The sequence below is a fragment of the Dermochelys coriacea genome, chromosome 2 (genome assembly GCF_009764565.3).
Source record: "Dermochelys coriacea isolate rDerCor1 chromosome 2, rDerCor1.pri.v4, whole genome shotgun sequence".
Classification (NCBI taxonomy): Eukaryota; Metazoa; Chordata; order Testudines; family Dermochelyidae; genus Dermochelys; species Dermochelys coriacea.
In genome coordinates this window covers 259,510,200-259,533,367 of record NC_050069.1, presented here as the reverse complement: position 1 = coordinate 259,533,367, position 23,168 = coordinate 259,510,200, and the positions used below count along the sequence as shown (strand labels likewise).

The window sequence follows — 23,168 nt, the reverse complement described above, 5'->3', positions numbered from 1 at the left end:
TTCATTTGTTTTCTTGTCACTAACTTTAAGGAAGCCTTAAAGTGGCACACCTAAATACAAGGTGGAACAGATCATTTAGCATAAACAAATTCATAACTTTTTGCTAGATACTAAAATCATGGACTGAGTAGGCACACTGGATTTATGGCTTATTACAACAAATTAATCTTGGAAATTCCAGTTCCGCATGAAGGCCATGATATAATAGCTCTGAAGGTGTTTCAGTGAGCTTCCTCCTTATGTACAGTGGTGAAGATGATGGAAGGGTTGGCACCTGCCTCTCTGGTACAGTAAAACCAAAATGGAAGCATGTCGAAAGAATCATTTGCCTCTGAACCATTTTGCTGCTATTGGGGTGGAGCGTATACCACACTATGAGTAATAGCCTTCTTAGAACATTCGTTATGGAGACGAAATGCCACATCAAACTGTGATATAGTTCTCAAATTTGACTTTCATTTTTGTCAGTGACTATAGGTTGTTTACAATTAACCCCCCCCCAGTAAAACCGGTCTCTTTTTTTTTTTTTTTTTTTTTTTTTTTGAGCTAGCAGAGAGCACTATTTTAATAGACATCTTAACAAGCATCTTTGAGAACTTAGGGGATTCAAGGAATAGAAGGACTTTTCTGCTGATGTTTTTACTAGATGCATTCTAAATGCCGGCCTTAACTCTCTTGATGCCCCAGTATTATTCAGCAACATACCCTGGCAAGGGTGGTGCAGTCTGGCATTCTCTGAGTCTGCATGGAGCTTGTTACCCAATTGTTTGTGTAAATGGAAACGTAACTGGTTTCTATATAACACAGTGCCTGACAGTTAATGTTTCTCCCTTAGCTGACTCTGCTTTGTAAATGTCAGCCAAGTTTTATCTCTAGTACTTGATTGAATATACAGCAAATTCCACTTAGTGGGTTAGCCAGCTGTGATGTAGCGTATCCATAGGGTGAATTATGAAAGGCTTTGTACCATTGCACAGGCCAGTGATGGACAAGTCTTACCTCGAAAACTACTCTCATATACAGTGCTGGATTCTTAGTAAATTAAGAGCCATTCAGTATCAGTTCTTCATGTATTAGGTGGGTCCAGCCACATAGAGGGGCAAAGTCCCCGACAGCCACCCTCCATGCATGCCGTTCTGTTCTTCCCTAACACAACCCTCCCCTTCTCTGCCCTACCTATCCCCCACACCATTTTGAGCTGCAACTTGTAAATCAGTATGTCTTGGGGGAGACAAAGGGGGCAGCCAGAAGAAAATGGCTTGGAGAACTTGCTGTAGGAAGTGACTTATTCTGCCAGTTATCCAGAGGGCTTCACTGAGCAACCCCTGCATAGATAAGTGCCAGGAGGGATTCCTAGAGCTGGTTTTGCATATATCTAGCACGTATTTCTTGCTGAACAAAAGCTATATCCATAGTTAGCGAACTGGTGGCATTTGCAGTCCAGGCTTTAGCACCTTCTAAACTTGCCCAGCTTACAGGTGCTGTTAGGGACAGAATCCTGGTGGAATCCATTCTCATATGCACCAAGAGGGCTTGCCTGTGACAGAATGCAGGAAAGGCTTCATTTCTTACTGCTTTAAAAACAGAAAAGAGTAAACACTCTCTCAACTGCTAATTGTACTGGGATTTTAAATGTTCTCTTACTGCAGTATTACAAGAAGAGATTGGGGGAAGAAATGACAGCTATGTTTTTAAAGTGGTTATTAACCCATTGTTGCCCCCTTCCCCCCCTTGCCCAAAAGTATTGCTATACTTTTTGGAATTAATGGAAGTGTATAAACGTAGGTTTGTAAAATGAGGCCTTAAAGTCTATAGCATATAGAAGCCGATCTGTTTGCATGATACTGCTTTGACCACATTGTGTGGAGATTTAATTATAGGAAAAAGTACACAAGTAATGCCCATCTTCACTATGAAAACTGGTTTCCTTTTTGATGATAGCTTTGGATGTGTGTGTATGCACACACAAACAAACTTAGGTCTTTGACCTGGGTGAAATGAGTTGGTCTGTCTAGCTTGCGATGGACAGTTGTCCTATTTAGAAATGACTCCCCTTATTGTTTGTTGTGTTACTGTATTTGTGTTGATCCTAGAATATTAGAGGGACAAGGTGGGTGAAGTAATCTTTTATTGGACCAACCTCTGTTCGTGAAAGAGATAAGTTTTCAAGGTGAAGTGTTCTATTAATATGCATTAACTATTTATGCTAAATAAGCTTTTGTTTAGCTGTGACACTCAGTACCTTTTCCAGACCTGAAGAAGAGCTCTGTGTGGTTCGAAAGCTTGTCTCTCTAAGCAAAAGAAGTTGGTTCAATAAAAGATATTACCTCACCCAGCTCTCTAGTCCCTTATTAGAGAGACCAGGTAGATGAGAGGTAATAGTCAATATATTGTAAGAGACCATTCAAGGTGAAGTGGCTGGTTAGCACCTCTCCAGTCATTGTGGGGAAGGGAAGTGTGTGTGGTGGGGGAGAGACAGCTGGGGGTGGGTTGTTAGAGGGTTATAGATTGTTGTAATAAGCCATAAAGCCAGTGTGTCTACTCAGTCCATGATTTTAGTGTCTAGCAAAGTTATGATTTTGTTTATGCTAAACAATCTGTTCCACCGTGTACTTAGCTGTGACAGAGTACCTTTCCCAGACCTAAAGAAGAGCTCTGCGTAGCTTGAAAGCTTGTCTTTCTCACCAGCAGAAGGTGGTCCAATAAAAGATATTACTTCATCCACCTTGTCTCTCTAATATCCTGAGGCCAGCACGGCTACACCACCAATGCCTGTAGCCCCCTTATTGGCAGTCTCAGCAGACACTGAACATTGAATAAAAGAAAAGCAGTACTTGTGGCACCTTAGAGACTAACAAATTTATTAGAGCATAAGCTTTCGTGAGCTACAGCTCACTTCATCGGATGCATTTACCAAATGCATCCGATGAAGTGAGCTGTAGCTCACGAAAGCTTATGCTCTAATAAATTTGTTAGTCTCTAAGGTGCCACAAGTACTGCTTTTCTTTTTGCGAATACAGACTAACACGGCTGCTACTCTGAAACCTGAAAATTGGATAGGTTCTCTCCATGGATTATTCAAGTCTGAGTTTAGTCACATAGTGGCAAATCTTTGTACTGCAGCAGCCCTATGTTGTCCCTGCTCTGTAACAAGAACACTTGATTATCCAAGCCTGTCCGTTCAGCACCCTTTACAAGTAACTCAATCACGTCCCAAAGACCTTTTTCAACAAGTCACACTTACGTACTATAATACAACTTTTCTAGTATTCAGTGTACCTCAGTGATAGGCAACAAAGTGTTTATTGCAAACATATTTCAGGCTTGTAATATATGGGAAGCTATTGTATTGAGGATGTTCAGTAAACACTGGTCGTATGCTACCTTCATAGAAGTTAAGTTTTATTTTTTGTCACTGATACTGCACAATGCCTCTAAATAAATGTGAATCCCATTCAGCTAAAAAATTGGCTTAACATGCAGAATAGTAATTTAATGTTAATATATTAGTGATCCCTGAATATGCCTTAAAGTTCTTAGATTAAGGCAGATTGGAATCTAGTCACTCTCTACTTGGCTCTGGCACTACTGATGCAAATACATGTCTCAAGATGGCCGCTGCTCGAAACAGATTCACAATTGGCAGGATATTAAATAGTTCAAATATTCTTCAAAATGATGCTGTCAACTCCAGTTGACTGTTACTAAAAGTGTATTTAGAATCCTTATCCATGGGCAGTCTTTGTCAAATTTTGTTCTGATATGTGCTTTTTTGGGGCGGTCAAGCAAATATCCCTCACTGGTGTTTGGAAGAGCCTTGCAAACATTAACTTGGGAGTGAGCACGTGGAGTTCAGCGCTGGAACTGATCTACACCCGAGTTGCTGCCACTTTAGGACTTCTCCAGAAGGACGAGAGGAGCAGCTCCTGAAGAAGTCATGAAGGATAAAGAGACTTTCAGGACCCTACAGATCCCCTCACCCAGCCAAACCCACATTCCAATCCTGTGTCATGTGTAGGGAAAATAATTTGTAGTAGCTTTGCTTAATAATACTTATTGTTGCTTTATTTTCTGCAGGGATGTGAAAGCAGGGAACATTCTTCTTGGAGAAGATGGCTCAGTACAGATTGCAGGTAACTTTCTTATCAACTTGTAGTAAAGAGAATATGTACAATACTGCACTGCTTCATGTTTGGCCAAAGTGGCTTGCAATGGCACGTAGAAACCCAGTTAAAAAATGCCACATTGTCAGATGGTCCTGTATTTCAAACAAGATTTCTAGGACTAGTTTTTCTTTTGGCATATTTTTCTCACTATTTTGATATTTTAAGATTATTGTGCTGGAAATGGTCTCTATCAATGTGAATAAATCATTTCAGCATAAACCAAAAGCCACTCCTTTAAATCAGTTGCTTGGACAATGATTTTTTTAACTAAGTAGCAGTAGCAAACCATAACGGTAGCGTCACAAGATTGAAGAGTACATTGTATAAAGTACATACAGTACTGATGCGTAACATCCTGCTGGAAAGTGGGTAGAATTGTTTGAAGTAAATTGCTGATGCCCATATTCTTCATGGGGAAAGTGTAGGTCCTCCACTAGCTAATAACAAATGACATCAAAAAGGCTGAGATGTTTAATGCTGGTTTTGCTTCATTCTTCACTGAAAAGGTAAATTGTGACCAGGTACTTAACACAATTAAAGTTAACATCAAGGGGGAACGAATACAAGTCCAAATAGGGAAAGAATGGTTAAAAAAATATTTAGATAAGTTAGATTTATTCAAGTGAGCAGGGCCTGATCAAATTCACCCTGGGGTACTTAAGGAACTAGTTGAACAATCTCAGAACTGTCAGTGATGATCTTTGAGAACTTATGGAGGATGGGTGAGATCCCAGAGAACTGGAGAAGGGCAAATGTACCTATTTTGAAAAGGGAGCAGGGGAGAGGACTTGGGGAATTATAGACCAGTCAATGTAACTTCGGTACCTGGAAAGATGCTACAACAAATTATTATTCAATCAGTTTGTAAACATCTAGAGGATAATAGGGTTATAAGGAATAGTTAATATGGTTTTGTCAAGAACAAGTTATGCCAAATCAACCTAATTTCCTCCTTTTGGCAGGATTACAGGCATAGTGGATAGAGGATGGGGAGCAGTAGGTGTGATGTATCTTGATTTTTGTTAAGGGTTTTGACCCAGTCCCATGTTGACATTAGTAAACTAGGGAGACGTGTTCTAGATGAAATTACTATAAGGTGAGTGCACAGCTGGTTGAAAGACTACTCAGAGTAGTTATCAATGGTTCACTTTCTGGCATTTGCCTCACCTCCTTGTGTCAAATGCCTGAATAATCTTTGAAGAGGGATACATATTTGGTTCTTACCCTATATTTTATTTAATCTGGAAAGAGGTTATCCCTGGTTTTTTTATGTTAACTTCTCTTGAGTGTAACAACCCTCTGACAAACTTCCTGCTGTTTGCATCCTCCCATGAAATACACGAGTTCTCACCAGAAGAGTGGTGTTAAAATCTTCCCTATCACAGTGTGATATGATGCTATGTACAGCATATGCTGCTTACTTTGTGCAGGAGAGAACAAGTCTTGGTACAGAAAAATACAATACTTATACATCCGGCTTCTGTATAAACCCCAAAATAGATTTACTTTTCCTTAACTGCTGCCAGAGCTCTTAATGCCTGCTAGTGTGGTACTTAATGAAGTGTAAGGAATTCATCGCATGTGTCAGCTGATAGTAGGTAACGTGTGATTTCTCAATTGGGCAAGCCATTTATTAATAAAAGCCTACAATATCCTTCAGTAGTAGTCTAGGATGTAGTATTTTGGCTCATTGTAGAACGCTAGATCTTTTTAAGGGAGAGACTATTAGTAGAGCTGTTACAGTAGGGGAATGAGCTATGATTCCTGTTTTTTTTTTTTTGTTTTTAATTCCTGCACCCAGTTTAGTTTGCTGTTACACAACAGCAAGTCACTTAACTTCTATGTTCATATCACATAAGGATATTGAGGTTCAACATTTATAAACTGCTGAGATGATAGGTGCTTTATGTGCATATTTGTTATCTCTGGAGGGTTCTCAACTGAGTAATAGGAAGCTTGTAATTTGATCAAATGTCTTAGTTGTGCATTAACTCTCTTATGTTGACACCAGGTTATTAAAGGTCTTGCATCTCAAGGGACATCTGGTGTAACCACACTGGTAGGATATCTGTGGGATTACTCTCTATACTAATCAGGGGGTAACTGTGTTATTCTGTATCCACAAAAACAACAAGGCCCAAATTCCCAGCATTAAAAAATGGAATCTAGCTAGTCATATACACCATGAACTCAACTCTTCATAACACATGGTTTTGCTCTAAAGTTCTATGTAAGGACCAGTTTCAGAATCTTTCATAGGATAAGCTGGTGGCAATGTCTAAACTACGAAGGTCATAAAGTTCATAAGGAAGTGTTTTCCCTTTTGTGAAAGCAGGTGCTAGTTTGAACATCTTATTTTTAAAAATCACAAACTGCAGAGGGGGGACACTTTGAATGAAGCAAAGCAGATTAAGACTTGGAATTTCCTGTAGAATGGAGATTCTAACACTTAAAAATTTCCTTTTATTACAAATTGGAATAAAATGTCAGTTTCCTCTGAAACAGTCTGAAAAATTTCTTTTTGGAAATATGGAAACATCTCATTGAAGCACTTCATTTTGACTTTATATTTATATATTTGTTGAAACAAAGCACTTAGACCTTGTTGAAATTTTCAGTTAAATTGCTGGGAAATTTTCCCATAAAACATTTGTTTTGTTGAACCAGACTTTTCCAACAGAAAACTATTCCATTGGAAAATTATTTTTGATCAGCTCTAGAATGAAACATGCAGGGCCAGATCCTCAGCTGGTGAGTATTGGTTTAGCTCCATTGAAGTAGCTGGCACTCAGAGTATCTAAAATAATAGTCTCTTTCGGGGATATTGATCTTAATTATTTTTAAATTAATCCCCATTCTCAATCATGCACCCCCCAAAAACCCTCTGAACTATCAGGAACATCTACTTTGTTACCTTCATCTTCATACTTCCTTCCTTTTGCATCTTGTCTCAATTTGATCTGTCAACTCTTTGGGTCAGGAATTATCACTAAGACTGCTTATGCGGAAAGCACACCTGAGCCCTGATTCTGATTGAATCTCCTAGTCTCTACCCTGATGCAACTACCAATAATCTTAATCTTGTAAACAGTCCACAGGAGCACATTCTAGCAATTCCTATCAGCAGCCAAAAATAGAAGCACAGTTAGTTTATATAACTGATCAAAATCCTTAAGATAAATCAGGAGTACTTGTGGCACCTTAGAGACTAACAAATTTATTTGCGCATAAGCTTTCGTGAGCTACAGCTCACTTCATCGGATGCATTTTATTACTTTATCGGATGCATCCGATGAAGTGAGCTGTAGCTCACGATAGCTTATGCGCAAATAAATTTGTTAGTCTCTAAGGTGCCAAAAGTACTCCTTTTTTTTTTTTTGCGAATACAGACTAACACAGCTGCTACTCTGAAAGATAAATCAGATGTCTCTTAACTATTAGATTCTATTTGTAATTTTAAATTGCCAAATTGTGTTGTCTGAAAACCACTTCAAGAGTGACATGAATCGAGGTCATGGAACGAGACCATGAGGTAGACTGGAGATAATCTGTGAATTAAAGAAGCATTTGCTAGTATAAATTCTAAAAATTCCCTTGGCAGCCATCACAAAGGTGGAGCTTAACAGACCCACTGAAGTGCTAGAACTCAGTATTTTTACTCACGGAAAGTGTATTTTAGCAACTTCATAGCTCCTTTTCCCTCTAAATGTATACCTACCTGGCTAAGTAATAAAATTGCCACTGACAGATGCAAAGATGCTCAGTTAAATCCAAACTGAAGTTGATTTCTTTAAAGGAACGTTGGTCAGGCCTATTTTGTGCAGAGCTAATACTCATCCTGCTCTTATTCATTGTGACACTACCATATTTAAAGTTGTTTTACATTTCTTCATATTGAATTGTAGTGGAGAAGCAGGAGGCTGTTGAAGGGCTAAATGTTTATTGAAATTACCATACTTGCCATCTGGAGGATCGTTGTGTATGCTACTGAGGTGACAGAAATCTTGTGCTGTCCTTGTTGAGGGTTTGTAAACAAAGACTTTTGGTCAATATGTATTCTGAACTGTCTTTCAAACGCTGTTTTCTTTTGAGCTTAGGGTTCATACTGTTTACTAGGGAGGCAGCATTGTGTAGTGGTTAAAATAGTTTTAGAAGTCAGAAGACCTGGGGAGAGTCAGTGACTCGCTGACTAATCCTGAGCAAATTGCCTAATGTCTCTTACTTTATTCATAAAATGGGAATAGTTAGGGCCAGACAAAATGTATGTAACTTTTCACTAATTCATGCCAGCTTCTCACCAGTTCATTCTGTTCCTGATTTCTCTTGCATCCATTTTGCCACAATGAATTAAGGGCTAAATGGACTGAGGGACGTAGGAGTCCTGCTGCCCAATAGAATCCGCAGCCCAGAGTTGGGTGTCCAGGCTCCCTGTACAATGCATGGGGAGAATTGGGTGTCAAAGGGTAGTTCTACATTTTAGTCTGAGGTGTGATGGCAGCTCAGGTAGGTGTACCTCATAGACTTCAAGGTCAAAAGGGACTATCATATCATCCTGTCTGACTTCCTGCACATGGCAGGCCACCGAATCTGACACACCCACTCCTGTAATAGACCTCTAACCTCTGGCTGAGTTACTGAAGTCCTCAAGTCATGGTTTAAAGATTGCAAATTACAGGGATTCCATCATTTATACTACTTTTAAACCTGCAAGTGACCTGTGCCCTATGCTGCAGAGGGAGGCAAAACCCCACCAAGTTCTCTGCCAATCTGACCTGGTGGAAAGTTCCTTCCTGACCTGCACTAGCATAGCTAAAAATAGTGTAGCTGCGGCAGCATGTGCTGTACAAGTACACCAGGGACCCTGGGTATGTACTTGTGTTGCTGAAGCTCACACTGTCACATCTACACTGCTGTTTTTAGCCATGCTCGCATGTGTATATACGCCTGAACAGTGTTTAGACCTACCCTAAGAATGGGATTCTCAGAAGCCAAGAAACTGGCTAAACTACCCAGCAGGAATTGCCAAGGACTTGGTGGGGATTAGGCCACACCCCCCAAAGATGGTTAAGTGCCTAGCTCTGCTTGGAATTCACAGCTGTGAACCCTCTCCTGGAGTTAAGCGCCTAAGCCAGGTCATCTTTGTCATAAAAACCCTCCAATCTTATTGTAGTCAATAGCGGGGTGGTCAGGGCACTCAGCTGGGATGTGGGAGATCTGGGTTCAAGTCTGTGTGTCAAATTAAGCAGTGTAAAGATTTTAAAACAGATCTCCAACATCCCAGCTGAATACCTTGACCACTGGGCTATAGAGTATTCTGGTGCACACTCCCACCCCAGCCTAGAAATTTTCAGTCTGGTCACCATTGGTACTTTTGTGCAGATTAGTCTTGTGTTGTGAGCTCACTTACAGTCTGGCATCACAGGCCAGATAGACGAGGAGTGTCTAATTTGAGAATCCAGCCAAGGCTTAGCATGAGCTAGAGCATCAAACGGCTTTGCAGTGTTGGGACTTAGTGGGTTTTGTGCCTGTTGAGCAATGGAAACTTAGTGCCATGGGGATATCAGCATTTATCGGGTTAAGTGGAAGCTGAGTCAAGCTTTTGAGAATTGATAGAAATAGCTTCTTGCAAACTCCCAACTTCCCCAGCTGTGAGAGAGGGGAACCCAATTCATATTTACAAATCAAATCCTACTATACACTCTTATTCTTTTTTTGGTAAAGGAAATGACATTACTTAACAACAAGAGTTAGGAAAAAGGGGTTTTATATAAATTTATTTGCATTTTCCTTAGCATTTTGCCATCTTCCACTTGATTTTCCTTCAGACAATTTCCTTTTAGTGCTGCTTTTCTCTTCTGCTCATCAGGTTTAATAATCTCCAGTGAATTAACCTCTGTGGTTTGCAACAGGAAAACATTTAGTACAGGACTAGTTGTGATAGAACTGAAGGGAGAGCAAGGCAACGCAGAACGAGACATTCAGATTGCCTCTTTCAAAATACTTCAGCTGCACCATAGCACTTCTAGATTTGCACTCCTGCATTTTTTTTGCTTGGGGAAATCCTAAACCTTGGTTTCTCAGAGTTAAAAGTAACTTTGGATTGTTTGCAGGCAGCATATGTTGGTTCATTATTCCACCCCATGGAAGTAGGAATTGTTATGCGGCCTGATGCAAAGCTCATTAAATTCAACAGGAGTCTTTTTATGTTGATGGGGTTTGGGTCTGGTCCATAATTAAGACTGTTTTTTCTCCCAGGTAGTTAGCTAGTATAGCATTTACTTAAATTTCTAGTTAAATGCAATTGTGAGTCTTTTAAAATTAATAGATGCACTAATTTTTAAAAAGATATTACTAGAATATTAGTATAGAGTATAGCTTGTTCATCAAGGACAGGCAGTGAGAAAAGGGAGGTGGTGGTGTTCTGAGGTCCAGAAGGAAATGATATGCATATCAGTTGGATGTCTCTGGGTAAAGATAAAAGGGGGAAAAGCAGGGAAGACATAATGGTAGAAGTCATTATAGACCACCAATTCAGGAGGAGAAGGTAGAGGAGGCATTTCTAGAACAAAAAACAAATACCCAAAACACAAGACCTGGTAATAATGGAAGACTTCAGCTACCTAGACCTCGGTTGGAAAAGTAATATGGCAAAACACAAAATCTCCAGTAAGTTATTGACGTGTTCAGGATAACACTTTGTTTCAGAAGCTGGAGGAATTAACCAAAGGGACAGGCTTTTTAGACTTGATTCTGACTAACAGAAGGCAATTTGAGTGAAAGTGATCGTGAAATGATGGATTTAATTTTTCTAAGGAAGGGAAGGATTGAGAGCAGCGGAATAAGGATAATGGATTTCCACAAAGCAGCCTTAACAGTCTCCAAGAACTTCTAGGTGAAGTCCCAAGGGAATCTAAAGGAAAAAGGAGTAGAAGAGAGCTGGTAGTTTCTCAGAGACCGTATTAAAGGCTCAACAGCAAAGAATCCTGATGCAAAGGAAAGATAGGAAGAATAATAAGAGACCAATTTGGTTTCATTACGAGGAGCTCTTTAATGACCTGAAAATAAAAAGAGGAATCCCCCCAAAAGTGGAAAAAGTGCTAAGGATGAATACAAAATAGGGCAAGCATATGGAGACAAAATGAGAAAAGCTAAGGCATAAAATAAGTTGCACCTCGCAAGGGACATAAAATGCATGGAGGGGTGGTTTATAAATACATTAGGAGCAAGAGAAATACAAAGGAAAGTGTAGGTCAACTACTTAGTGGGGCAAGAGAGCTAACGGATGACAACAAGAAGGCTAAGGTGTTTAATGCCTGTTTTGCTTTATTCTTCATTAAAAAGGTTAATTGTATCTAGATACTTAACACAATTAATATTAACAGCAAGGGCGAAAGAACGCAAGCCCAAATGGGGAAAGAACAGGTTAAAGAATGTTTAGATAAATTAGGTGTTTTCAAGTTGGCAGAGCCTGATGAAGTTCACCCTAGGGAACTTAAGGAATGAGCTGAAGCAATTATGGAAGCAATAGTGATTATCTTTGAGAATTTATGGAGGAAGAGTGAGGTCCCAGAGAACTGGAGAAGGGGAAAAGTAGTACTTATCTTTAAAAATGGGGGGAAAGAGGAGTTGGTGAATTATAGACTAGTCAGCCTAACTTCAATAGCTAAAAAGATATTGGAACAAATTATTAAACAGTCTGTAAGAAGCTACAGGATAATAGCATTATAAGAAATAGTCAGCATGGATTTGCCAAGAACAAATTATGCTAAATACACATTATTTCCCCCCCCCCCCGGGTTCTTGCCTAGTGGATAGAGGATGGGGAGCAATAGGCATGATATATCTAGATCTTAGTAAGGCTTTTGACACAATCCTACATGATATTCTCATAAGCAAGCTAGGGAGATGTAGTCTAGATGAAATTGCTGTAGGGAGTGGTCTGCCAACTTTTTACCTCATGCCTCCTGCCTTACCCCTGCCCCCCTCTCCCTGCGGGGCTGGGAACAGGGCTGTGACTTGGGGGGGGGAGGGGGTGCAGACAGGGGTAAGGGGACTGAGGCCACAGCTGGGAGCGGGGCTGGCAGACAGGGCCCCAGGCATGGGAATGGAGCTGGGTAGTGACTGATTTTAGTTGGGGATTGGTCCTGCTTTGAGCAGGGGGTTGGACTAGATGACCTCCTGAGGTCCCTTCCAACCCTGATATTCTATGATTCTAGTGCTCCTTCCCCGCCCCCTATCACAGTAATTGGTGTACCACATCCAGTGCACTAAAGGCCCCAATAACCAGACAATCACTAGGCTCTTGAATGAACTCACACAGGACAAAGATAAGACGAAAACACTATATCACCTGTGGGTGAACACTTTACACAAAAAGAAAAGGAGTACTTGTGGCACCTTAGAGACTAACAAATTTAGTTGTGAGCTACAGCTCACTAAACGAAAGCTTATGCTCAAATTTGTTAGTCTCTAAGGTGCCATAAGTACTCTTTTTTTTCTTTTTGCGAATACAGACTAACATGGCTGGTACTCTGAAACTTTACACAAAGTGGTCACTCTGTATCTGACTGCTCAGTCCTCATCCTCAAAGGAAATCTCTACAACATTTCCAATAGATTGAGCCCGGGAGCTTAAATTCATAAATTTGCTAGACACTAAAAATCATGGACTGAATAGAGACACTGGATTTATGGTTTATTGCAAGTCTATAATCCACTAACAACCCCTTCCAGCTACTCTACTCTACTCTGTTGTCCCCATTCCTCTTTCTGACTAGTAACTTCACCTTGAATGGTCCCTTGAAATGTGTTAACTACTTATGCTAAACAATCTATTACACCTTGTACTTAGCAGTGACAGAGTCTGTTTTCCAGACCTGAAATGAGCTCTATATAAGCTTGTATTTCTGACCCACAGAAGTTGGTCCAATAATAGATATTACTTCACCCACTTCTTAATAACACGTTCAACATATCTTGCTGCAATATTATTGATTAAATCTATCTGACTGGGCTAATTCCAATACTGTTTCCACAGAAGCACCTGATCAGATGGAGAGAAATGGTTTTCACAATTAGTTTTATCCACAGGTCCCAGAAGTACTTGAGATTTGGATTATGACTTGCAAGAGAGGTCATTGCCAGAATTTTGGAATCTTTGGAGCACTCTTGGACCACTAAATCACATCTGGATTCCTAAAGAGCAGTGGTAGCCCATATCATTGATTAGACAGCAATTAGTGGAAAGATTTAGACTTCTCCTTAATATAAACCTGTCTATAGCAACCCAGGTCTTTTTACAGCCATTAGACCACCTGAGTGAAATCTACTAAAGACCTTTAAGACTGTGTAGGTTCAGCTAATGCAGGATCTGGTAGAGTGAGGCAGTGCCAGCAAGAAATAATATATTAACTTACCATTCATTTCCAGAACAATTCAAGTTGTCTTAACTTCCAATACTCTACGTGGTTTGGGAACAAGCTTCCTTAGGGACGCCTTCTGCCAGAACTGAAGATTAGAGTCTTTTGCTGACATTTACTGTATGGGAGTTCTTGGATGGGGAGACAGTTTTTGTTTTTCAATCAATGTCCCTCTGGCAGGGAACTCTTGCATTTGCTACAGCTCCGTAGTGATGAAAATGCTTGACCAAAAGATGGATCTTCAACTCTGAAGGTCAGAAAAGTTGAGCTTTTGGGGGGTTGCCAGAGAGCTTTCTGAAGCTCAACTTTTCTGACCTTCATAGTGGAAGATCCATGTCTTTGGTTAAGCATTTTCTTGACTATGGAGTCTTAGTAGGTTATTTATGGGTGGCACAGGGGTGCCTGTGCATGGAGAAGACCTTATTTATCCAGGTTTTGCAAATAAATAAACTGGGAATGCAACTTCCAGCTGTACAGATTCACTTCTGCTTCATCGCAAAAGCAGCACTACTTAAAATCAAAGGAGAAATGAGCAGCCTAGACTTGCCCTATTTCTAAAAAAGCACAAACTCGCAGAACTATGCATCTTGTCCCTTACATCTGCCCTTTGTATCTGTCTATCAGGGCACCTCTGATTCAGTGACATTTTACGCATGTTCCCAGAGTTTAGAAAATTTTCTGTGATGAAAACGTTTAAGTTCCATTTCATCCCTTCTCGACATGTTTGATACTGGCAGACAAATCCAGTCATAAGCCTGTGTTAGGGGAACCAATCCAAGTGTAATGATACTGCTGCTTCTACCTCAGCAATAAGAATAAAGTTTAAACTTGTGGGCAGCATTTTATTTAGCTTTTTACAAATATTGATGTAACAGGCGCTCTTTTTTTAAAGCATTAGTGCACACTGTTACAGTGGGCTATTTCAGAAAATTGGAAATCAGTAAATGGATTGGAAAACTATTGACTAAATCAACATGTAATGGAATACAATTTAATTCCACCAAGGCTTTCTGGTGACCTCAAGACAAATGCAGAGCTCAAGGGATTTATTGTCAGAATTCCAAGATGGAATTTATAAAATTCTTACTTTTTCTGAAATGTGGTGTGTGTGCTATTAAACGACTTTTATTTTTGATGCTGGAACATTTTTACCTGAAATGAGTAGGATGATTTCTATCTAAACAAATTCTGAAGCTTCAGCTAAATACACCTAATTTTAGAGAACCTTGTTTTGGAACCTCATTGGATCTTACAAGTTAAGCAGGAATGAAACTGGTCAATACTTGGATGGGAGGCCTCAAAGGAAAACTTTGACACTGCACCTTTGGTGATTCTGTAGAAACACAGGGACTGTTTTACAGGATCAGGGTAATGGTCCATCTAGACTTTTATTCAGTACCAGATTCTTCAGAGGACCGTGCAAAAAATGACAAACAATTATGAAATAACCATAAATAGAGGCAGAATCCTCAACATTTAGTAGTAGCTTTAGGGCCTGAAGCGTGAGTTTGTCCTTTTTTAGAAAAACTTATCCTAGTGAATAGACACATGGATGTTGTTGCTCATATAAATGCCCAGTCCTTTTCTGAATCCTGCGAAGCTCTTATTCTCTCATTTCTAATTGTAGTGAGTAAGGTTAATTTTGTATTGTGTTAAGTGTTTACTTTTCAATCCAGTGTTGGGGCCATTAATTTAACTGGGTGTCGTCGTCTTCTACTATTGAGTAGAATAAGGCTCCTGGAGAAGGTGGTGCTCTTCCCTTAGAGTCTTTGCTGAACCCCTACACTAGAGGGCACTGCTGCTGAAGGGGCAGTCTTCAGAATGAGACTTGAACTCCATATCCTGACAACTTGTGAATATGAAACAGATGTCACTTTTTATAGGAGTATGGTTGTTAACCTTGGTGTTATGTGGTACTGTTTTGCCTGGAAAAAATCTTCCTGTAGTTACAATTAGGTATGGTCTCTTTCAATTCCTCTATTATACCGTCATCGATTGCTTCCATGTGCTGTTTGTTCAGATCCAAAATGATTGATTGCCCTTCACTGGTGGGTGAAATAATTCCTGTGGTTTAGGTTCTGATCCTCCAAGCCCTACACACATTCGCACTGAAGTTGCTTGGAATCTTGCATAGTCAGATCTTGCAGGTCAGGCCCATCATTTGTACACCAGTTTATCAAATAATTTGGGATTCTTTGGGCTAAAGGGAGCTTAATGCAGGTGTGGTACCAGATATCCAAAGTGTATGTAGGGCTTGGAGGAAGTCTGTCTCTGTAGGTATAAGTTTGCCTATATACAAAAGATTATAAAAATAGAGTAGATTGTATCTGGGATGACCAACTATCAGCTAGAGAGTTTACGTCTGGAGCCATCAGCCAAAATTCTGCATCAGCAAGACCTGTCCCCTTCAGCAATCCAGCACTGCAGTCTGAGTAGAAAATTGGCGTTTTGGGGCACTATGGAATAAATGGAAGAGAGTAGGGGTGAGGACTTGGAGGAGAAATTTTTTTTTTTTTTTTAAAAAGCAACCTTAAAGAATTATCAGTTGAATTTTTTTGTTAATTTTGATTTGATCTTTCCATTGATCTGAGGCACAAATCAGGACAGTCTTGCAAGGATTTCTTTCCCATCTTCTGTGGTTATTTTCTCTTCCTTTACTCTGCCCATACACCCAAAGCCTCCCATGAAAAAATTCTCCCTGGCTCCCTCTTAGACCAGGGACTTACCATGTCTGTTTATAAAGTTCTCCTTTCACTCTGAGCAGAGAGCTTGTATCACACTTCATTCTTGCATGGCAGTGTCACTTTTCACAAACTCACTGTACCGCACCAGTATCTGTTGCACAAAATGTCAGCATTGTGATTGCAAGCTCAGCTTAAACTTCCTTTTAAAAGCATGATTTAATTAATAACTAGAACCGTAGTATTGTGAGGTACCTCTTTGAATAAGTATTCCTCATGTTTCAGCTTGACAAAGGAATTCTAGTTCAGGTTGGACCGCGGTGGCGGGGGAGGACTTATTTAAAACACTGATACAATAGAGATATCAACATCCAGTCCCAAACTGCCTCTGCATAGCCTCCTACTTCAGTGGGAAACAGTTACACTTCTTGATTCCAGTAACATTACCACTTTGTCATTGATTGGCAATAGCTTGTGAACTTCAGGTACCCAATTAAAATGTTGTGTGACCTAGTCATGGGTCGTTGACAGAATATACTTCACTTGGTAGCATAGTATCGAAAACTAAGATGTTTCCTATCCCACCTGCATGGAACAGTTGTGGTCCACGTGACACTTTTCACATTTTACCAGTTCTAATCATTTATTTAAACACCTAACTCTCCCGCCCTCATTCTGGTGCAGTCTTCCTAATGAGCAGAGCACTAATCAGAGTAATGTTGTCTTCCTGAGGCTACAAACAGAATGAAATAATGGCTCTGAGTGGTATCTCTTAACTTGGCTGACCTAAATGAGGGATGCAAATTATTTTAGGAAGCCTAAAATCCTGTGGGATTCATCCCTTGAGTATAAACAACTTTCTATAATTTCAGCTTCAACTGTTTATTGTCAGAAAACTATTTATATCTGAAATAAGTGATGGGACACATTGTTCATGTTAGAATGCAGGTGACTTTGGGACTAAAGTGAGTTACATCTGTCAGTGAGACGGTAGATAATGTGAGCTCCCTGTCTGCCCTCGGCTCTTCTTATTGGGATATTTACATTGTTGTTAGGCTTTCAGATTAACATCAACATTTATTGCTAATCATTTTAACTGATGGGATAGGGAAGGAGGTGAGTAAAACCTGTGTGGGTGGGGAGTTACTGCAGAGAGAAGAGAAGACTGATGCAGATAATAGAAGAAAAGAGTTGGGGTGGAGGAAGAGGAAAGACCAGTCTTTGATCATAAGTCCAGGATGTTGCTAAAGGAGACAATAACTCACTTAACTGAACTCTTATTGTTTCTTACTACATAACAACCATTTTCTCCTTGGTGTCTCGGCAAAATTCCCACTGATGACAGTGGGAGATCTGCTGCGTGTTGACGGCGCATGTAGTCCTTCATTCATACCCTGGCCCAAAAACCATAGTTAAAAATTAGAATTCTGTCCTTTTTGTGGATTGCACGTCACACCTCTTTGATATAATTGCATAGTATCTATGGTTATGGACATTGTCAAAGGACTAAATTGCCTTAGTCGATCATTCTTAGTCCTTCAGAAACTTCCCCTTGTGAAACACGACCATTAGCTGCATAGGTGAGATTTCTTATGTGGTTTTTTTTCATGTTCAGGATGTTTTCTTCACTGTCGGCTTTTTTTGCTATTTCAGACTTCGGTGTTAGTGCATTTTTAGCGACTGGTGGTGATATTACCAGAAATAAAGTGAGAAAAACCTTTGTGGGCACCCCTTGCTGGATGGCACCAGAAGTCATGGAACAGGTAACTGTTTAATTGGTAGTGTCTTATTAGAAAATTGTACATGGCAAGTGAGCTAAGTCATTGATGTTTGTTTATGAAAACTTTGGTCACTGTGGTGGCTCAGCCCTCATACCACCCACTGTGGCTTTCTGAGGGTCCCAGAGGACAGCTTAGTACTCATACCGCTCAGTATAGTACAGGCTCCTTTCTCTAAAATTTCAGACCGCTTTGAGCACTCACAATTTCAGGCCCTTCTTCTGTCTGTTAGATTTTTCTCTAGCACCCTTTGTCATCCCAACTAGCTTCTGAAAAAAGGCTACTCAAGATCCAGGATTGTTTCTTAAGCAGCAACCGTTGTCAGAGTTTGTTTCAGTGGAGCTACTTGCTCCATTAAAATGGAGGATATTGGTGGTGATGGGAGGGATAAGAGAATGTTTACTCCTTAAACATTCAGTGCAGACTACTCCCCACAAGAAAAAACAAATGTAAATGTCAGTAACTGGTGTGGAGGAAAACTGGGGGTCGGGAGATGGGATGGGGGGGGAACGATTCATTACCCTGCCGAATTTTTCACCCCTACTGAAGTCCTAGTTAGCATTTGTATCGCTTGGAAAGGAATGGCTGCCTCTAGGATGTTGGGTTCTCTTTCCTTCCTTGACCTGCTGATCAGCTGGGAATGGAAGTGGTGTCTGCTCTTGTTGTCTTATGTAAATGGAGGCACAAGGGACAGAGCAGCAGGGTAGACAAACACCTGTCAGAGATGGTCTAGATCAGGGGCGGGCAAATTTTTTGGCCTGAGGGCTGCGTTGGATTTCGGAAATTGTATGGAGGGCTGGTTTGGGGAGGCTGTGCCTTCCCAAACAGCCAGGCATGGCCCAGCCCCTGCACCCTATCGGACCCCCCCCCCCCTGCTTCTCGCCCCCGGATGCCCCCCCCGGGACTCCTGCCCCATCCACCTGCCCTGCTCTTGGTCCCATGACTGCCCCGGGACCCCCACCCCTAACTGCCCCCCACTACTCCACCTCTCCTTCCTGACTGCCCCCCTGGGACTCCTGCCCCATCCAACCCCCCCCCTTCCTGAGGGCGCCCCCCCCGGACCCTTGCCCCCATTCAACCTCCTGTTCCCTGCCCTCTGACCGCCCCCACTCCTATCCACACCCCTAGCCCCCTGAACTCCCCTGTCCTCTATCCAACCCCCCCCTTCTCCTGCCCCCTTAGCTCGCTGCCTGGAGCACGGGTGGCTGGCAGCGCGGCTGCACCAGGACAGGCAGCGGCGCCACGCAGCACAGAGTAGCAGATCAGGACAGGCTCTGCAGCCACTCTGCCCAGAGCATTGCGCTGGTGGCATGGTGAGGTAAGGCTGTGGGGGAGGGGCTAGGGACTAGCCTCCTGGGCAAGGAGCTCCGGGGCTGGGCAGGACGGTCCTTTGGGCCGGATGTGGCCCACGGGCCGTAGTTTGCCCTCCTCTGGTCTAGATAATTCTTAATCCTTCCACGAGTGCCGGGGACTGGACTAGATGACCTCTCGAAGTCCCTTCCTGTTCTGTGATATTGCAGTACTGAGCTGGACTTCTCCAGGCTGATTGTGTCCAGAATGTCTGTGATTAAGGAGGAGAGGGGATTAGATCAATGAAAAACCAACTGATCAAAGGAAGGGGAAAGCTGAAAGGATAAAGTGGTTATAAAGATCCGTAACCAGGAGGGAAACGTAACTAAAATAAATATATCTAGTATTTTCTATTGAGACAGCTGTCTGGGGATGACTAGAGTTCGTAAGGACTGTGAGTGTGAAATTATTACAAGGAATTATTTTGAAAGGCTGTTTATACCATCCCATTCTCTTCCAGCAGGTGTCAGTGTGAGCCAATCATATCTTGAGTTATAAATAAATAGAAAAGGTAGATATCAAAGAATTTTTGACCCAAGTCCATTTCTTAATTTTGGAATAAACTTCCCTATTCCACCATTATCCCTCTAAATGCTCTGCACATTTTGACTGGAAAACAACTTATGGCACAAATTGAAGAGAGGTAAATTTCATTGATCTAAATCCATAAAGTAGAAACAAATTAAGGTTATTGGTATATTCTGGATCAAAATTCAAGTGAAGAGCTGATTTCCCTTTGGGTAGCCATTAGCTATATTAAACTAATTTATAGGAATTTGAAAACTTCCCTGATGACTTCAATTTACAAGCAGGATTTTGTACTGTAATTAGAAGCAATAAATTAGGTGGTAAAAAATTATCGATGTATTTGTGCACCTACTACAAGACTAACACTGTGCTTCACTGTTGTTTTTGTCTTTGATTATAGTTTAAATTTATTCTCTAGCATTGTTGATCCACATACAGTGTGATGCAACTTAATTTTATTAAACTTTACAGAGATTTTTTTTCTCTACTAATATAATCATATAAATACAAGAAAGCCAAGTTCACATAGTAAAAGGAGATCACTACCAGCGGTTTCTCTCACTTAAATCCCATCAAACTGGAGTATCCCAGGTAGGCTAGATATGGAGTGTCCAGAGATGGACAAAAAGAAAATTGACTGCAGAACTCAAGCAACTAGTACAAGGTAAACGAAGGATAGTTAACTTATCAAATTTAATTTAACCATATGAATATAGAACAAGATGAACCATAAACTGAAATCTGGAAGTGCTCTTCAAAATGCAACAATAGTCTTGTTCCTTACAGATAGTTTGTGCAAAGCTTTTAGCTTCATCAGAATTAGTGTGTTCTCCTAAACTAACTGTTAACTTACCTAGTGCAATACTGCTATTAAATTTCCACCAATTCAGCTCTTGCAGTCTTCTCCCATTTGTCTTGAGAGCAGGAAACGTGAACAATTTCATTTTGGCAAAACACTTGTGGTTTGTAGTTCTCATTAAAGTTAGTACACAGTGTCTCTTCCCTTCAGTGAATAAAGTAAATTTTCCATTTCAGATGCCAAAACACTAGATAATATTAATGAGGAAAAAGGCTTACCGGCATATGAAATTTTTTTTTCTTTGCATAGTGGAGGTTTAAGTGCTAGATGACTTCAGTGAACAAATCTGCCCATTTAATGTGGAAACTAATAATACCCATTCAACCAAAAGACAATCTAATGGAAAGCAAAATATTAAATATCAGCAATGGCCTCTATAAGCAGGAATTAGGAATTTGTCAGTGGCCTGGCTCAACTCCAGGCTGGCACGGACTTCCCAGTGCAAAGAGTAGAGTGCTAACCTGTTTCAGGACTGGATGTGATTGCAGTTAGTTTAACAAAGTAGCTGGCTAGGCACAGCCCCAAACACAGTCATATGTCTATCAATCCCCTTACTATGACTATTTCAGTCATACAAGCAGTCCGACTTTCCATATTGGTATGGAAGCCAAAGCCTGGTTGAACCCAATATCTAGTAGCCATCTTGATGTAACCTTTGTACTGGTAATGTGGCATATGAAAACTCTTTTACAAGCTACAAATATGGTCTTCCTCAGATATGACTGCTCTACCTAAGGTTTCTGATTTGCAGCCAGGAAGGAACTGAAAGGTAAAGAAAGGCATGTTCCTTCCTGGGTATAACTGCAATACCAGCAAAGCTTAATGGAAGATGTCTTTCCGAGTCCTTGAGGGTAAAGAAATGATGCAAACATTTAACAAGCTCCATTCAAAGCCTGCTGGCAGAGGTGTAGTTGGGATCATGAAAAATATGTAGCGTAATATCTTGTTACTTTTCAGGTCAGAGGTTATGACTTCAAGGCAGACATCTGGAGTTTTGGAATCACTGCTATAGAGCTGGCTACTGGGGCAGCTCCTTATCACAAATACCCACCGATGAAGGTGAGCGGTAATCTTCAAATACTTGTGGTGACAAAAAACAGTATTAAACAGTATTTCCTGAGGTTATTTGAAAGAATGTGGTCAGTCCAATTTTCCTCTTGTTGAAGAGCTGTCTGTCCTTTGTGATTGTATTTGTAAAATACCATCAGACTCAGAGAATTGCATTTTATAATCTCTATGGGGAAGTCCTTTTAAATGTTACATTCCTTTTGAGCTGTAGCTCACGAAAGCTTATGCTCTAATAAATTTGTTAGTCTCTAAGGTGCCACAAGTACTCCTTTTCTTTTTGCGAATACAGACTAACACGGCTGCTACTCTGAAACCTGTCATTCCTTTTTTATGTTTGTGCTTAAAATAGAGAATAGTACTGTTCAAATCTATACCCTTCCCTGCGCAGATACTCATGAGTAGTATTAGATATCTCACCTGGATCCTTTAAAAGCAGCATTGCAGTCTTTTCTCTTAGAGCTGTAGAAAAAGCAGTGGTTCAAAGATTATAGGGCATCCAGTGACCCCTGGATAAGGAGATAATCAGTCCTCTCCTACCTTCTATTCACCTACTCATAAAATCTGGAACCAGTTGTTCCAGGTGAGTTTTTAACTGGGGGCTTGGATACCTCATTGGATTAGTAATAGAGGTAAGAGGCTCTACATTCTTCTCCTGGTTTGAATGTTAGCCCAGCTGGAGACTGGAAGTTGCTATCTGGCGGCTGGTCAGTAGCCTGTGTAAAATGAATTGAGGGCCTCAGCCTTGGGTATTCCCGAAAGGTAATTGGGTTCATTCTGTCAGAGAGGTAGTACGTTTCACCGTATGTTTTTGTCAGCACTAACTGCCTGGTATCTATTTGGGGGAGTTATAACTATGGGAACTGAGCTGAGATTTGTGTTTTAATATGGTATTTTTGTTGTTTTAGTTCAGAGGTTTCCATTTTAAAGGCACATCGCTGAAGCCTGAGGAAGGTTGTTGCTCTAAACTAGAGCCCTGGGCAGGATATTTTTTGAATCCCATTTTTATCCTGCTGCCACCTGCAAAAACCTTAGATTCTGCAAGAGAGACAGATTTCCCCATGCTGCTACTTTTTTTTTAAATGTGTGTATATATTTTTTATTTATTTATAATATATAAATAAATAAAATATGGCTAAAATTTTGGCATGTGTATTTTTATTAAAAGTCACAGACAGGACACAGGCAATCAACAATAAAATTGCAGAAACGTACAAAGGGCCAGTGTTAGGGAGTAGCAAGCAGGGCAATTGGCTGGGGCCCTACTCCACAGGAGGCCCCGCAAAGATAAGTTACGGGCAGTGGGGCTTGGCTGCAGGGCTC

The 23,168-nt window shown here is 40.7% G+C and overlaps 1 protein-coding gene across 5 annotated transcripts in view; it reads left to right on the top strand.

The window, feature by feature from the left end:
* LOC119850986 (serine/threonine-protein kinase OSR1) overlaps positions 1-23,168 on the top strand; it is a 134,575-nt gene that overhangs the window by 87,661 nt on the left and 23,746 nt on the right. For all 5 annotated transcript variants that reach the window (XM_038390026.1, XM_038390025.2, XM_043509719.1 and 2 more), the window contains 3 exons: positions 4,078-4,133; positions 17,919-18,028; positions 21,738-21,839. In XM_038390026.1, coding sequence (XP_038245954.1) covers positions 4,078-4,133; positions 17,919-18,028; positions 21,738-21,839 — 268 coding nt within the window. The remainder of the gene's footprint in view (positions 1-4,077; positions 4,134-17,918; positions 18,029-21,737; positions 21,840-23,168) is intronic.